This window comes from Hyperoodon ampullatus (assembly GCF_949752795.1).
Source record: "Hyperoodon ampullatus genome assembly, chromosome: 4".
Lineage (NCBI taxonomy): Eukaryota > Metazoa > Chordata > Mammalia > Artiodactyla > Ziphiidae > Hyperoodon > Hyperoodon ampullatus.
The window spans coordinates 175602530-175619019 of record NC_136917.1 but is presented as its reverse complement, the minus strand read 5'-3'; the positions used below and the strand labels follow the sequence as shown (position 1 = coordinate 175619019).

General features: G+C 63.4%; 1 protein-coding gene across 2 annotated transcripts in view; it reads right to left on the bottom strand.

Annotated features, from left to right (window-relative positions):
• Positions 1–4907: 4907 nt before the first annotated feature.
• SLC12A7 (solute carrier family 12 member 7) overlaps positions 4908–16490 on the bottom strand; it is a gene marked incomplete at both ends in the record, with an annotated part of 40570 nt that continues 28987 nt past the window's right edge. The window contains 8 exons of one of the 2 annotated variants that reach the window (XM_079703713.1): positions 4908–4999; positions 6122–6255; positions 9295–9309; positions 9895–10073; positions 11129–11236; positions 11861–11992; positions 12117–12286; positions 12525–12720. In XM_079703713.1, coding sequence (XP_079559839.1) covers positions 4908–4999; positions 6122–6255; positions 9295–9309; positions 9895–10073; positions 11129–11236; positions 11861–11992; positions 12117–12286; positions 12525–12720 — 1026 coding nt within the window. The remainder of the gene's footprint in view (positions 5000–6121; positions 6256–9294; positions 9310–9894; positions 10074–11128; positions 11237–11860; positions 11993–12116; positions 12287–12524; positions 12721–16490) is intronic. The other variant, XM_079703712.1, reaches the window with a different exon arrangement.

The window sequence follows — 16490 nt, the reverse complement described above, 5'->3', positions numbered from 1 at the left end:
GTGGCCATGAGTGCAGACAGCTGGCCGCTCAGCTGGGACGGGCCCACGGTGCTCGGAGAGAGCATGTCCTGTATAAACGCTGTTTATACGTTTGTAGAAGTAAAATTAACGCACACAGGGCTTCCCTGGTGGCGCAGTGGTTGAGAGTCCGCCTGCCGATGCAGGGGACACGGGTTCGTGCCCCGGCCTGGGAGGATTCCACATGCCACGGAGCGGCTGGGCCCATGAGCCGTGGCCGCTAAGCCTGCGGCCTGCGCGTCCGGAGCCTGTGCTCCGCAACGGGAGAGGCCACAACAGTGAGAGACCCGTGTACCGCAAAAAAAAAACCGCACACGCGGCACACACAGCTCCGCATTTATGCATAACTCTTCCCCCACTTTACTGCTCTAAAAAAGCAAAATAAAAAACCCCTAAGCCTAAAATTGGGTTCACGCTATGGGGACACTTCACACCCCTGCGTGGGGCTGCGCGGGCTGAGGCTTCACACCCCTGCGTGGGGCTGCGTGGGCCGAGGCTTACGTGGAGACGCTGGCTCTTTGTGGGTGCGCCTTGCCTCCATCTCCTCCTCCCCCCTTCTAGGCGCCGTGTTCGTGGCTGCTTGAAAAACCCCTCTGGGCTTCCGAGTAGCTGGCGTCTCTGTGAGCTGCACCCCGCGTGCTTAGGGAGGCGCAGGCGTCCCACATCTCAGAGCTCCGGGGATCTTGGGAGCAGACGCGGGCCGGGCCTGGTTGGCCCAGAGGCCAGCGGCCGGGTGTGGCCCCGCGTGGACGAGTCCACGTTCCATTCTGTTGTCGTGAACCCAGCTCCATGTCACCTGCCCCTCGGCACCAAATGTTGGCCCCGACCCCGGTCCCTTCCTCTGTGTGCAGAGCTCCTGCACCCGGTCCCCACATGAGGGGACTTGTAGTCCCAGCAGACCCAGCCAGCCCTGCCACCGCCCACACCGCCCTCAGGCAGAGTTCCCTGGCCGACCGGGAGTGTGGTGAGGCCTCAACTTCAGCCTGAGTCCAGACCCCGGTTTTAAAGACAAAATGTAACTGAAATGCCATTGAACAGACCAGAAGCCGAGTGTGTGTGTCTGCTGCCTGTGGATCCGTGGACGAGAGAAGCCCACCCTCCCTGCCGCCAGTGCGGGTCCAGGACGGCTGAAAGGGACAGGGAAGCTGTTTGAGAGCAGCGACGAAAAAGACCACTTACGAGCACACACAGAGCGCCGTGTGGCCGTGGACACATAAATTAAACGGCCACATGTGGAGAACAGCTTGTCTCTCGTGAATGCAGCGGCTTGACCTGGGGCGGGGCCCCGGGACCACATGGGTCAGGGGAGGCAGATGCCCTCCTGGAAGAAAGGCTGTGAGACAGAGGTGGACGGGGTCAGCGGAGCTGTGTCCAGCCTGCTTTGGGGGCAGCTCCTGCCCGCTGGGCCCGGGCGGGGGTGAGGCAGGGAGGAGGCCCCAGCGCCGAGTCCACCAGGGAAGCTTCGTGGTGACTGGTCAAGTGCAGAGAGATGCCTTCTGTAACAGAAACAAAGAGCCTCGTTACTTATTTGTTTTTAAGCGTAGATTTGGCTACTGGACGATCTCGAAACTGGACCAACCTGTGTCTTACTTCCTAAGAAGGCCCTCCCGGAGAGTGTGTTGCCAGAGAAACCTGGCACGAGTGAGCGAAGGTCTTCGTGACACTAGTGGGCGTGGCCTCTGGGCCTCGGCGGATCAGGGCTGTCGCTTGGCCACCCACCTCCTGGTCCCCCGTCCGCACGCCGGCCTCCCTCTCGTCCCCTTCCCGGGCCCGGGCCCTCGGCCGCTCCGCTCGTGCGTGCGGCCCCTGCTGGCCCCCGAGCCCGGGAGTCTCTCTCCTCGTGTCCCTCTGAGCACAGACACGACGTGGTCACTTGTGTCTCTGCACTTGGGGCACCTGGCCCCGTGCCCCAACCCCGCGTGCCGGGCCGGCCTCGCCTGTGCCTGCTGCCCACGGGCCCCGTTCCCGTCTGCTCCTGGGGGACCCACAGCTTGTCCTGGGACCAGGCTCTTCACGGGAGCCCAGCGAGCACGGAGGGTGAGTTAGGGAGCGAGCGGGTGGATGAGTGAGTGGACGCTGCCCAGTCTGAGCCTGGAAGGACGGGGAGGGCGGTGCCCGCCACTAGCCATCGTCTGAGAAGTGGGACCCGGGGCCTCCCACGGGCTCCGTGAGCCACACGCTCCCACCATGCGTACCCCCACGGCGCCTCCGTGAGGGTTGGGGGTGGCTGGGGGTCGCTGCCCTGGGGGGGCCAACCAGGGACGAGCCCGCGCCCCCAGCTGCCTCTTTGCCCTCCAAAGCGCCTGGCGCCGAGTCCGGCGGGGCTGCATCCCCACGGCGACCCCAGGCGGCTCCAGGCTGAGAGTCCATGTGCACCGTGGTGAGGGCCTCAGCCGCTCGGTGCCTCCACAGACTCGGCAAACAGCAGGTGGGAGACACAGCTGGGCGGCCGGGGTTAGAGCCGCTGCTGGCGTCCACGGTGAGGGGGCAGCACAAGGGGGGCACTGGGAGGGAGCAGGGGTCGGACGTTGCCAGGGAAACCGGGGAGGCCCAGCTGCCAACACAGAGGTGGGGAGGCAGCCACCGGGGGCAGCGGCCGGGGAGGCTGAGCATTCACCTCCTCAGAACATTTCTCTTCGCCCTCAACAGAGACCCCGTGCCCACCACGGGCTCCCAGTCTCCACCCCCGCCCGTGACTGCACCGTCAGCCGGTCTGTCTCTGGCTCTGACCACTCTGGACATGTAACGGAACATGACGGTCATGCGTGGCACCTTTCTCACAGCAGAATGTTCTCGAGGCTCAGCTGTATTGCAGCAGCAGCACTTCATCCGTCTCAGGACTGAGTTACACACCATCAAACGCGTGCACTGTGCCCATCCACGTGCATCAGCTGACAGGCACGTGGGCTGCTGCACAGCAGGGTGGCTGTGAGCGCTAGGAACCGGCGCTTCCGCGTCTGCTCGGGCATCCGTTCCTCTTGGCTTTTACGTCCAGGAGTGGAACTGCTGGGTCTCCTGGCTGAACACGTTTAGGAGCTGCAGCACTGGCCCCACGAGCAGTTTCCCTACGTTCGGGCAACACTCGTCAGTCTTCCTTTCTTTGGTCACGCCTACATCCTCGCAGGCGGGAAGGGCTGTCTCGCCACGAGCCCATGTCAGAACAAAGGGCCCCTCATCACAGATTCTTTGCCGATTCCCCCCTGATAGAAATTACAGGTGGAGTCATGTCAGCCAACAGCAGGATTTCACTGCTGTGCTGCACACCCAGCCACGGGGGGACACGGGACAGCTCCCTGTTGACAGCAGCTTTGGTGTTTACTTCTTTCAACCAATTCACGTGATGATTCTTTCGCCATCTGAGTGTGCTTTGGCTGATGAGACCTGAAATAAACTCCTCCAAGAAAAGAGAGGGAGGGGAGCATCTCCAAACGTTTAATTTCTGAACGAGTCTCGGGAGATTCTTCAACATACTCAGATTTTATACAACTTTATTCTTCTACTAACAAAATCATACAAAGAACCTAAAAAAGGAAAACATGAAATCAACTTTAAAATGGCTGCAGTTACGGTTACACAGTTGACAGCATGGAAAGGACGCCCAGTGTAGACAGACACAGCAGGAGGCAGGTGGAGGGCGCGGGCACCTCCGTTCCACGTGAGCTGGGGTCATGTGACTTACGAGAGGGACTGGCGGGCCCCTCGCCAGATGCGCGAGGGGTCTGGAAGCCACTGAGGTGGGTTTCGCTGCCTAACTCAGCACTGAACCAAGACCCCCCATTCCCCAGCCCAGCTGTGGCATTTGGCACATGCTGTGGCCGCCGAACGCTACCCAGCCACCCCTCAGAAGCGTCTGGAAGCACGTGCTTAGCCCCTGCCTGACCTGAAATCCATGCACCAGGCCGATTCCTTCGGGAGCCCACGGAAGCCAGAGAAGGCCAACGGCTGGTCTGTTTGGAGCCCCTTTCACAGAAGCTATCTCCTTATGGTCAACTTTTATCACTCAAACTCCCCCAGGTGTTTAAATAAATAAATAAGCCATCGGGAAAGTGAGGCACACATTACTGCGACAACATACAACGGACGTGATCAGCGTGTAAAGTGCAAACACTCCAGGATCATTGGAAGGTATCGTGTCAGTGCCCTCGATGTTGCTGGGACCACCCGTCAGTGCTCTCAATGTGGCTGGGACCACCTGTCAGCGCCCTAAACACAGCTGGGACCACCGTCGGTGCCGGTGGGAGGGGACACACAGGCTCAGCTGACAGCTGGGCGCCGTGGCCGCTGACGCCACAGGCCGTCCCGTAGCTGCAGCCTCGTCCCCTTTCTCCAGTGTGAGGGGTGGAAACTGAGATCACAGGGGCCGACGCACATCAGATGCTAAAGTGTGTGGCGCTCCCAGCCCCGAAGGCTCCCCCGCCGTTGCCTGCAGGTTTCCGGAGCATAAACGCAGGCGGACACCCAGCTGGGAAGAGCCGGCGCCTGAGTCCGGGCCGCCGAAGAGCCTACACGGAGCCCTCAGCAGCCGAGGATCAACCTCAGTCTGTGCGGCTTCTCGCAGGAACCCTGGTGGGGGGTGTGAGTGAACGTAACCGCACGACAGCCCAAAGATCCAACCTGGGGAAATCGCTTCTAGAATCCAAGGGGCTTCCCACCTCCTCTGTCACCACGAGACGGCCGGCCATGTCCCAGGTCACGGCCAGCCTCGCCGGGGCGGGGGGGGAAGCGGGGTACAAGGGCTTCGCGCCTCCCCTCGGCCGCGAGGAAAACGTGAGTCACGTGCCGGCTCTTGGCCTGGACAGGAGAGCCCCCGGTGGTATTCAGGTGCCGGTCAGCAAGCGTTGCGGCGCCATCCGCACAGCCGCCGGGCACATCCCCGGTGCGGCCGAACGTTAGGAGTAGATGGTGACCACCTCCCGGCCGCTGCCCCTAACCAGGAGGACCCTGTTGAGCCCCTCAGTCAGGACCTCGAGGAACTCCATGTCTGGGGGCACTGAGTTAAGGACAAAGCCAACCCCGCCAGGTGCATGGCTGAAAGGGTGCACGGAGCGCCTGTACCACCCAAGAGCCCACGTCCAGTTAGGCCTCGGCTGGAGAAGGAGGCGAGGACGGGACGGGGAAGGCCGGGATCCAGGGCCTTCGGGGAGGACACTTGGGGTGGGGGGAGGAGGGGGCCAGTGTGAGGGGAGAAGGGCCCTGACCCTGCCAAGGAGGGGCCTGTCCATCCCCAAGGGGCGTCCCGGTCACCACGAGGCACAGACCCCTGAAGCGTGTGCTCAGCCTGAGGCTTAGAACCCGGGCACCAGGCTGCGTGCCTCCTCCCACCTCGTCCTGCCCCCGGGGGACCGACCTGTGACCGCGAGGCCAGGATGACAGCCTCGTGCCTCACGGCTGACCCACGAGGGCTCCACCCGCCGGGGGGCTTCAGGGTACCTGGTGCTGGTAAGGGCTTGGGGGTGGAGCCACGGCTCTGCCACATCGTAGAGACGGGCGGGAAAGGACCCGGCCAGGCGGGAGCTCAGAGTCCAGCGCCGATGAGGACCCAGAGCCGGCGCTGCAGCAGGAAGGCTCAGGGTCGGTGATGCGGCGACTCCCCGGCCAGGCGTTCGGTCTGAGCCCACGTGCCCCTCACTTACCACCCTGATCTAGGGGCCACTGTGATCCCCGGGGAGGCCCCGGGAAGGCCCCCTCCTCAGTCACGTGGCCACACTGCCCCTCGGCCCCGGTGCTCATGCCCGAGGCAATCAGGGGCGACTCCTGGGGCTCCCCCGCCCGGCTGCCCTGGGGCCCCAGCAGCTCAAACGTGGGAAGGAGAAGCACACCCGCCCGCTGGCTCCCGGCCCCCTGCCGGCCACGTGGGGCCCAGGCAGCCGGCAGGAGCCGCCCGTTCGCAGCCTCTGCGTCTGCCTGCCCACAGCCCTGAGGGCGGCCCGTGGCAAAGCGGCTCCGGTCCGGGCCACCCGGGCTGGCCGCCCCACCTGACGTCGAGGGCCCTGCGGCTCCCGACCCCTGCCCCGGGCGTCTCCACTGAGCAGGAGAGGAGAGGGGTGTTGTCCTGCCGCGGCAGCGGTGCCCCGACGTGGGGGCGGTGCCCGGGAAAGGATACAGTTCTCATCCCCCTGCCGGTTTCTGGGGGGGCCTGGCATGTTGAGCAGGACCAGCTGGGCATCCTGGGACTTGTCAAGGACGACGCCATTGAGCTTCACGGCCGTGTGCATCCTCCGCACGTTGGACTGGTCCCTGTGGGAGGAAGACGGTCTCTCGGCACCTCCAGCCGGGGTCCTGGGTGCCGGGCTCAGGCCCCACCCTGCCCGCTCCACTTCCATCAGGAAGGGTGGGTGGAAACAGATCAGACCCGCCACCCGGAGAGCCCCCGGCACGGCGATTGCATGCGGAGGCCAAGCTGACAGCCGGGCGAACCAGCTTCTGCTCCCCAAGCACTGCCCCTTGGGTGTAGGGGGCAGCCCCTTCGACGGCACAGCGTGCACCTCTAGGTCACAGAGTGTCTCCCGTTGAGACCCCCGCCCTGCAGCTGAGCCTGCCCTAAACGCCGCCCCTCGCTGCTTCCAACGCAGGCTGGGGTCCAGGGGGCTGCACAGAGGGTGGGCGAGGAAGGGCGCAGCCCTCCACCCGCTCTGGAGGCCCGAGGTCCTGGAACAGAGCCGGAGATGCAGGCTGAGAGTGCGTCCGCCATGAGGCCCACCCCCGGCTCTGTGTCCACCCCGCCAACGGTTGAAGGATGAGAGCCCCCGCCCTCGGTGACCCGGACCCTGTGCCCGTATGCTCACTGCCTGCCCAGTCCCCACACTCCTCGAAGCGGGCGGAGCATCCACTGTGCACCGGTGGTTCTCGAAGGGTCCCGGGCAACCAGGCCTGGCGGTTGCCCCCAAGGGAGGATCCCCGGGGAAGCAAGACTGCGGACACCAGGTGCTCAGGCACCTGCGTGCCTGCCCTCCCCCCTCCCCAGGTCCCTCCCCACTGAGCTGGGTTCCAAGAAGCAGGGGGCAGACCCCCTGGCTGGGAAGACCTGCCTCACTGCACCAGCACCTCCGCCAACTCTGGGGCCGCACACAGGATACGCAGCTCAAAGGTCTCCATGCCTCGGACATGCGAGGGATGGGCAGATGGGCAGACACACAGACAGAGGCCGCCACACAAGGGGTCAGGGACAGGCCCCCAGGACGCGTTCTGGGCCACAACCTTTGATCAACGCAACCCTTAAGCCAAATAAGTCCAATTACAGCCTCCAATTACCAGGAGGGAAACGGAGATGGAGCCCTTGCTTTCCTCTCTCCAATTTTATCTGGCAAAATTACAGGTTGGGTCTCTGTCCACAGCAGTCAGGGGTCTTTCGTTACAAGAACCGTGAATCAGTTACCAGGATGGACCACAATTACCAGTGCGTCTGGGGACAAGGCGATCCCAGGAATGCGTGTGTGACACTGAAGGGCCTCTCAGGGTTAACAGTCTGAAAACACTTATAACCTTAAAATCAGGAGTTTGGGTCTGGACAGGCCCGCAGCTCCGAGATGACAGGCCCCGTGGAGGCGAGAGAGGCGTGGACGTGGGGCGGGGCAGCCCGTGTGTCCAGGAAGTTAACGGAAACCTGCACTGCCTCCACAACCGGCCACGAGGCCACCAAATGGAAGCACGTGGCCGTGTGCTGAGCCTGGAGAAGGGCTTCCCACACGGGGTCCTCTGAGGCTGGGAACTGCGGCTGGGGTGGGGGCCGCCTGGGGCGGAGGAAGGCTCCATGGGGGCAAAGCTGGAAATCCAGACCCTTGGCTCCTGACAGAGACACGGAGGAGGCTGGTGAAACAGAGAGACGCCCACACGCCCGGGGGCGAGCGAACCCGCCACAGGGCGCCCACTGTGGGGACCTTTATTTGGGCACATGCCACCTGTGGGCCGACCTCCAGCCTTCCGGGGGCCCCTCCAGCCCAGCCCGAGGAGAAGCCAGACAGGAGTGAGGTCCCGGCTGCCGCTCGCACCCTGCTGACCCCTGCCAGGCGCACGCGGGGCACGGGCCCACGGCTCACTGCACCTTTTGGTGGGGGGGACACGCACTCCTGTGTCCACGGGTTTGTTTTTGTCTTTTTAATTAGGCGGCTCTACTCATAGGGCACTTCAAGGTCGTGAAAACACGGCAGGAAGTGCAGTACTCGGCCCAGCATTTCCCAACTCATCTGCACATTTTGCTCCTTCAGTGTGTGACGCACTCGGGTTTCGGGGCTGGAACAGGAAGTGCACCCCAAGTCCTGAGGCTCCACGGAGCATGCTGGCCAGGCTCCCATGGGAGGGAAAGCAGTCCGAAAGTCGTGGGGGAACAAGCGGTGGACAGATGCACAGACAGACAGCAACCCCGGGCGGGCCCTGGAGCCCCGGCCCTAAGTCTTCGGGGCCGGCCACGTGGAGGTTCACCCACATCCCTTCCCACGAGACTAAAGGTGGCAGCTTCCTACGGGGCAAAAAGGCACCCGGTGCTGGGCAGACAGGAGGAAACGCCGTCCCGGACGAGCTGAGATGAGGTCCGAAGCCCCAGCCCCAAGGGATGTGGGTGAACGATCACTACCAGCTACGGGCACAGCACACGTTCTGCTCCGCTGCAGAGCCGCTCGGGACCAGCCTCCCTCCAGCCTCAGTCCTCACGTGCTACCCAGAGAAGGGATTTTGGGTGTGGGCCCTGAGCCGCTCCGAACCGAGCGAGCAGACTGAACAAGAAATTACTGAAAGCCACAGTGGGCGAGCGCCACCTGCACACGGACATGCGCACGTGGCCCAGGCACATATACATGGACACGCACACACGGGCCAGACGCATATACAAGGACATGCACACACACCCGGACACATACACATGGCCCAGGCATGTATACATGAACATGCACACACACAGACATGCGCACACGGCCGAGGCACACATACACGGACACGTGTACACACCTGGCTGAGCACACATACTGGGACGTGCATGCACACACAGAACTTGGCACACACATGTACACGGGCACACCCACACATGGGGCTGAGCACGTATGCATGGACACATGCACGCACAAGGCCATGCACACACACCGGGGCGTGCACACACACAGGGCTCTGTGCACACACGGGACTGTGCACACACATGTACTCACGGGCACACCCACACATGGGGCCCTGCACACACACAGGGCTGTGCACACACTCGGACATGCACACGTGGTTCACGGGGGCTGTGCGTGCAGCGCATGCCAGGCAACCACGTCTACGAGGTCCCGCGTAAAGGGAGTGACTTACAGGTTTCCCCATTCTCTACATGGAAGAGAAAACAGAGAGCATGTTACTTTAAGAGGAAACACGACACACACCTCGAACAACTACTGGGCTCACCCCCGGCTGCCCTTTCTCAGCTGACTGTGGTCCTCCTCCAGCAGACTGACCCCTCGGGCCCCCTCGGGCCCCCCAGGCCCTGCCGAGGACTCAGGGCTCCAGGGCTCTGCTCTGCCACCGAACACCCGGGAGATACTGTCCTAGTCTCCCACTCGGGACCCCTCCCCAGGTCCGGCCACGCCACCGACCGGCACCTGTGCCAGCCCTGGGGGCCCTCAGCTCGACAGCACAGCCAAGAGCCACGGAGGGGGATGGGCCCTGGCCTGACGGGCAGCCTGGAGGTCACCGCGGGGGCTCAGGCCTGACCTCTAGGTGCTGGGACACCCACCAGGAACACTGACGGTGGCATCGCCGCCAACCCACCACCCGCGTCCCCGCTAACTGGCGCTGGAAGGAGGCTGCGGCCCTGGGCCGGCCCCGCCCTCTCCGAGGCTGGATGTGCCCGCCGCTCCTCACGGAGACAAAGGGGCCCCTCGTGGCTGCGGGCTGCTGCAGGGGGACACTCACGGCTTCAGGCTGAAGAGATCCTTGAACCCGGACACGCTGGCGTCCTTATTCCGGTGCTTCTCGGCCACCAGCTTCTCCTTCGTCCAGGTCATCTGCACCTTGTCCAGCGTGGACGGGGCCTGGGTCCTGGCGGCCATGGCAGAGTGGGAGATGGTGTTCCTGTCGTGGATTAGCTGAGCCTGGAGTGACAGCAGGGCAGTGAGCAGCCTCGCCGCGACGGCAGGAACCCAGCCCAGGGGAGGGCGCGTGCACGGGGAGAGGAGCCGGCCGGCCCCGGGCCCCGGACAGAGCATAGCCGGCGGGGCCTGGGGACGTCTGGACCGGCCCTCCCAGCCCCGCCTGGCCAGGCCCCTCCTCCTGGGCTTCCAGACCAAACCCATCGCTACATTTCTGTCTCCTCCTGTCCCAGCTCTGAGAGCCCCTGAGAAAGGACCTCTTCAGATTTGTTGACGGGAGATGTTGCCACGCACGTCTCTGCACTGGACACAGCCCCGCACACACAGGCTCTGCCTTGACCTCCTCATCCATCCGTTCACTTGCTCGTCCTTCCATCCGTCCATTCGTCCGTCCATCCTTCCCTCAACCATTCACCCGCCCTCTCACTCATCAACAGCAGAGGGGCTGTCAGGGAGCCCACGTCCTTGGGGTGAGGCCGTCAGCGCCTCACCCCAAGGAAGGAGAGGTGCAGGGGGAAGGAGCTCCCATGTCACACAAGGTGCCCGAGGAGCTGTGTGCAAAGGCACTGACGACAGCTAGAAGGAGCTGGAGGCCTGTGGGGGTGAGGGGTCAGGGCCCCCAGGAAACCGCAGCGGCCTGTGTGGTGAGAGCGAAGGTCACTCAGGCAGGGACAGGGTCAGGCCGTGCAGGGCCGCGGGGACACGTGAGCTGGGGACAAGGCTGGGAGGGGTGTAATGAGTTGGCGGCTGCTGGTTTGAGGATGGAGGGACGGGAGGAGGTGGCCGGTCGGGATGTGATGTAAGAGGGGCGGGGCCGTGCATGAGCAGGACGCGGGCCCTGACCCCGGAGGCCTGTGAGGGCACGACCTCGAGCCACATGGCGAGCGGAGGTGGGGGCAGAAGCCGCGCCGCCGGCTGTTCACAGAACCAGGTGTGGGGACAGAAGCTCGAGGCGGCCTCAAGGACCCTGTCCTGACAGTCACACGGGGCCCAGGACCGGTGGACACACCCCACGCTGCCCAGGGGCCCAGCAGCGCCCCCGCGCGGCCCCCACGCACCTCCCGCTCCTGCTCCGTCTTGGACAGCTGCATCTGCTTCAGCATCTGCGATCTCTGCTCCATCACCAGCGTCCGCTCGTAGGTGAAGGCTGAGATGTCGTTCTCGACCTACAGGTTCCGAAGCACGGAAGCAGACACTAGCACAGGCTGATCACTACTCACCCCCCATCCCCCAGCGAGCGTGCTGTGGGCCTGGGGGCCCCCGGTCCGCCCTCTGTGGCTCAGAGCCCCGGCCCCGGCGTCCCCACCCCTACGTGTGAGTGTGCAGGTCATGACTGAACACTCTCCACCTGCCCCAGGACCCACATTCACTGACACACGAGACACCCACGAGGAGGCACCACAACCGTGGGCTCCGGACACAGGCTGGCCCACACGCGCCCCACAGGACCGACCGTAACCCTCCCGCTGGCCCTGGAGGTCAGATCCCCCAGGAGGCGGCCAGTCCCATGGTCACACTCGGTCCAGCCGGGTCCTCCTCCCATGAGCCCACGACCCAGTCCAGCCACGAGAAAAGCATCAGGCAAACCTAAACTGAAGGACTCACTACAAGTCGCCTAACCCTCCTCGACGCCGTCGAGGTCACGGAAAAGGAAGGAAGGAACCCGAGACGCCGTCACAGCCAGAGGACAGAGAAGATGTCGTGGACGGCCCAAGCAGGCCGGCCCTGGGCTGTATGGGCCGTGGGGACCCTGCAGATGAGAGCTGCGTCCGCCCGCTGCCCGCGCTCACCATCTCCACCACCTCCACCTCGGCGCTGATCCGGAGGTGGTACAGGAACGTCTGCAAGTCCTTCTTCATCTGGATGCTGTTGTCGTGCACCTGGGCCACCGTGAAGATGCGCATCTGGCACCTCCTCCACACCTGGGGGCCAGGGGGGAGTCATTCCTGCCCGCTGTCCACTCCCTCCCCCGTGTGGCCCCCTCCCCGTGGCCCCGCTCCCCGTGTGGCCCCCATGACCCCGCCCCCTACGTGACCCCGCCCGCACCTTGTGCTGCCGCAGCAGGAAAGGCAGCAGCATAAGCAGACCCCCGTCGTGCACGATCCACCACACGTCGATGTGCCCGTCGCTGAAGCGCTCCTGGTTTTGTGGAAACAGATCCACGTTCTTGGCCACCAGCAGGGCCTGCTGCGCCGCTGTGGTGTCACGGACAGTGTCTGTGGAGAGGCGGGCAGGGCACGGGGTCACAGGCCCACACAGCAGAACCAAGCAGCCTGGACTTACCAGCAGGATGGGGGCGGGGGAGCCCGGGGTCCCCACGAAGCCCCTCGCGGGGCACGGCCCTTACCCCCCACCGCTCTGTGGCCCAGCTGGGGTGCCCCCGGGAACCGCCAAATGGGGGCAAGACCAGGGGAAGGGGCTCCCGTCACAAGGCTTCCAAACGGCCCAACCCACCAACAAAGTTCTTCCAGGAGAAGGGACCGTCCTCCCGCTTCCAGGCCTCGGGCCAGGCCATGAGCACCGTGTTGTGCTTCATGCCCCCCAGGCCGGCCGACTGGATCAGGTGGGACATGCCGTCCCGAAGGTTGGACGACACCACCAGCTGGCAGAAGCCCTTGGCCTTCTCGGCGCCCATCAGGGCCCGGACGTTCTGCGGACACAGGCGGGTCGGGGTTGGGGTGAGGGGCGGGCTGGGGCAGCAGGTGCCAGCGCACACCCGCCTACCACAAGGGGCCGGGCGGGCCCCACGCGGACTCACAGCCTCACGCGTGGAGGCCAGAGGCTCAGTGGGCGCCCCTTGGTACCCGGAGTCGAGGCCAGGGCCCGGTGCTCTCGGGCGCCGCCTGCGTGTGCACATGAGCACGAGTACACGCACGTGTGCGTGCCCACAGGAGAGTGGGGGTGAAGGTCACCGCTGCGGGCACACTGGGACCTGTGGGGTCACAGACCACCCCCTATTGCACATGGACACCCTGGCCCTCACTCCTGGCTTGTGGGAACCTTGGTCAGGAAGCATCAAACCAAATAGCTCGTCCTAGAAGGCGGTAGTGAGGGAGTGAAATGCCCGGCGGGTGCAGTGCTGCTCCCTCAGCCACATGCCAGGCACCCGACTGGGGCAGCTCCATGTCACAGCACAGCCCGGCACACCGTGACCACAGCAGGCCTTCTGTTGAGGTAGCACCACCTGTGCAGTGGGTCCTCTGCCGGCCATGCCGACTGGCCCTTGGTGGCCTGGCTTGGGGGTGGGGCCTCAAGCCACAGGGAAGCACTGCCGGCTGGACACCAAATGAACTGCCCCGCTGGAGTCCAAACCCCCCGGCTCCTCCAATCTGTGCCTCCCCGACTGGGATGTGTCCCCCGTGCAGGTCCCGCAGTGCACTTTGGAACGCGGACTGCTCATCTCCAAGTCGCACAGGCTGTGGGCAGAGGGATTCTGCCCCAGGATGGACTCCACTCAGAATCTCACCCACACCTGAGTCAGGTGACTTAGAAGACGAGATTTGGGACCTCTGAACTGCTGGTTCTTAGACGAGATTCTGCACTTAGTTGACATTGTAAGGGGCTGAGACTTGGGAGGATGCAGTGATGAGATAAACGTACTTTGCACATCAGGCAGGTGTGCATTTTGGGGGCCAGAGGACAGACCACAGTGGGTTAATTGATGGTGGCCCCCAAAAGATACACCCACCTCCTAATCCTGAGAACCTGTGAATGTGGCCTTATTGGAAAAAGGTCTGTGCTGATGTAATTAAGTTAAGGGTCTTGACGTGAAACCATCCTGGATTATCCAGGTGGCCCCAAATCCAATGTCAGGGACAGGAGAGAAGACAGACACAGAGAAACCACGTAAAGACAGAGGTGGAGACTGAAGGGACGTGGCCAGGAGCCCAGGGACACCTGGAGCCCCAGGAGCTGGACGAGGCAGGAAGGACCCTCCCTTGGAGCTCAGGAGGGAGCTTGGCCCTGGGGCACCTCGATGTGTGACTTTTGGCCTCAGAGCGGAGACACAGTGAATCTTGGTTGTTCTAAGCCCCTGTTGCTGGTACTTGGGACGGATGCCCCAGGACCTCTTATGAAAGGTTGGAGCCACGTCGACCCTCGACCACCCGGACTTGAGCCACCACGTCGGAGGGCTGCTGGCTCAAGAAGGAAGAGTCCAAACAGGTGCTTGGATGTGACCCAGGGCTGCCTTGGTGCAGCCGCAGTGCAGTTCAGGGATCCCTGGACCCACGCTTCCTGGAGACCAGAGGCCAGGGGCTCGGCCCCATCAGGACACGGTCGCTCAAGGGGCTTAAAGGCCGCATGTTCCAGCTTTGAGACCAACAGCTTCTCAGGTCACTGGTGGAAATGCTGACCTGATGCTACAGCTTCAAGGAGACACAGCGGGGTTCTGTGGTTCTTCTATCCCACTGCTGGAAAGCCCACTCCGCTGCCCGGTGAGGTGTCGGGGCCCCTGCTACCCTGGCCTCGCGGGAACTTCGAGGGACAGCCCAGCGGTACATCTGGGGCCTCAGGCACTACCTCCACACCCAGCTCCTGGAGCCCTGGGGACCAGGTCCCTGTGGGACCTCGAAGTCAACGTGTGAGCCCTTCCCTGCCCCGGAGAAGACCAGCCTCGTTCACGCACCCGGGAAGGGGAGGGCAGAGCACAGCCTCTCCCACGTCCCGGCCAGCACGTCTCAGCTGCTGAGCCACCTGACGTGAGCTGCTCAGTCTCCCTAACCCAGCAGGAACCTACAGGGCCCTTCCCTCACGAGGCCTCTGCTTCCGCGGGCGGGACACACGCTGAAAAAATCGAGGCAGGTCCAAGTGCACTGCCCAGTCTTCGACCTACAAAACCGGGTGGGTGCCCAGTGACCCTCCAGCGGGTGAGATGCTGTGGGCTGCACAGCAAAACTGGCTGCACCCGACTGCAGCATCCCTGGGGTCCTCACCCTCTGAGACCCCGTGAGTGCCTCCACCCAGCCCCTCAGATGCCAGCCCCTCCCCTCGGGAACACACTTGGCTCTGAGCTGCATCCATGCCGGACATCTGGGGCGAAACCCACCTGTGCCTTCCTTTTCCCATGGCAGCAACGGGACAGAGCCCTCCCAGTAAGAGACGGCAGAGAGGGGCCTGAGGTCCCCCTGTTCCCGGCCACATGGACCAGCCTTTACGTAAACTACCAGGCAGACCAGAACTGGAACTTGGCTCGGAGCCTCGGGGGCACAGCACCAGGGAGGGAGGCTCTAACTCCAAGAATCCATCCTAAGAGCGATCCCCCATGGACTGCGACACACCTAAGTGGTGCTTACACCACACTTCCTGACACCAAAGCAATGGGAACCACCTCCATCCCCAGGACAGCGATTTCACGGAATAAAACTCAGAGCACATCCATGAAACAAACACTGTGCAGCTGTCATAAACAAAACAAGCACCCAGCCAGTTGGAAAAGCAACAGTTCAAAGCAAAATAAGTGTGTTAAATGGTATTTCTGCAGGATCATGTGTTTAAAAAAAAACAACAGATGAAAGTCCAAAAGGACACATATCGGGTTATGATGTTCTTGTCTGGAGAGAGGGCTGTGAATCCAGCCGAGTCGCTGCCATTTCGGGCAGAGGGGCCCGGAGCCACTGAGCCCCCTACTCAGTGCTGGAGCCCCCCCTCCCCGCCCCACTGTGCCCCCTGCCCATCCCCAGAGACGCTGGGAGAACAGAAGGACCTGCGAGTGTAAGAGAGGGGAGATGCTCTGTCAGCGCCTGGGCAACGTCACACACGACAGCTGGGACCTTCCCACCCTCGGACACGGGTCTGGAGCTTCTTCACACCGACGCACGGAGCTGTCGAGAAGGCCACGACACCAGCACAAGGAGGCTGCCCCACCAGCGAGGATGACACACCACGTCTACACCCAGGATCACGGCCACGACCCCGGCATCTATACCCGGGACCACAGCCACAACCCCGGTGTCTAAACCCAGGATCACGGCCACAACCCTGGCGTCTACACCCATGGCTCACAACCAAAACCCTGGCACCTACACCCATGACCAAAACCCTGGCATCTACACCCAGGTCACACCCATGACCCCAGCGTCTACAGCCAGGATCACGGCCACAACCCCGGCGTCTACACCTGGGATCGCAGCCACAACGCTGGCATCTACACCTGGGATCGCAGCCACAACCCCGGCATCTACACCTGGGATCGCAGCCACAACCCCGGCGTCTACACCCCCAGCCAACACCAACAACTACCCCGTTAAAGCCCTGGGTCACGACAATGCTGAAAGGACGGCTGGTGCCTCTGGAAAGATGAGGAGGAGGACACACTACGCCCCCTGAACAAGCTGCACCAGAGCCGCGTGCTGCCAGGGCGGGTCCCCGGGGGCCGGCTGTCCAGCCAACCAAGGAAGGGGTTGTCGGTGCCTCGGGCTA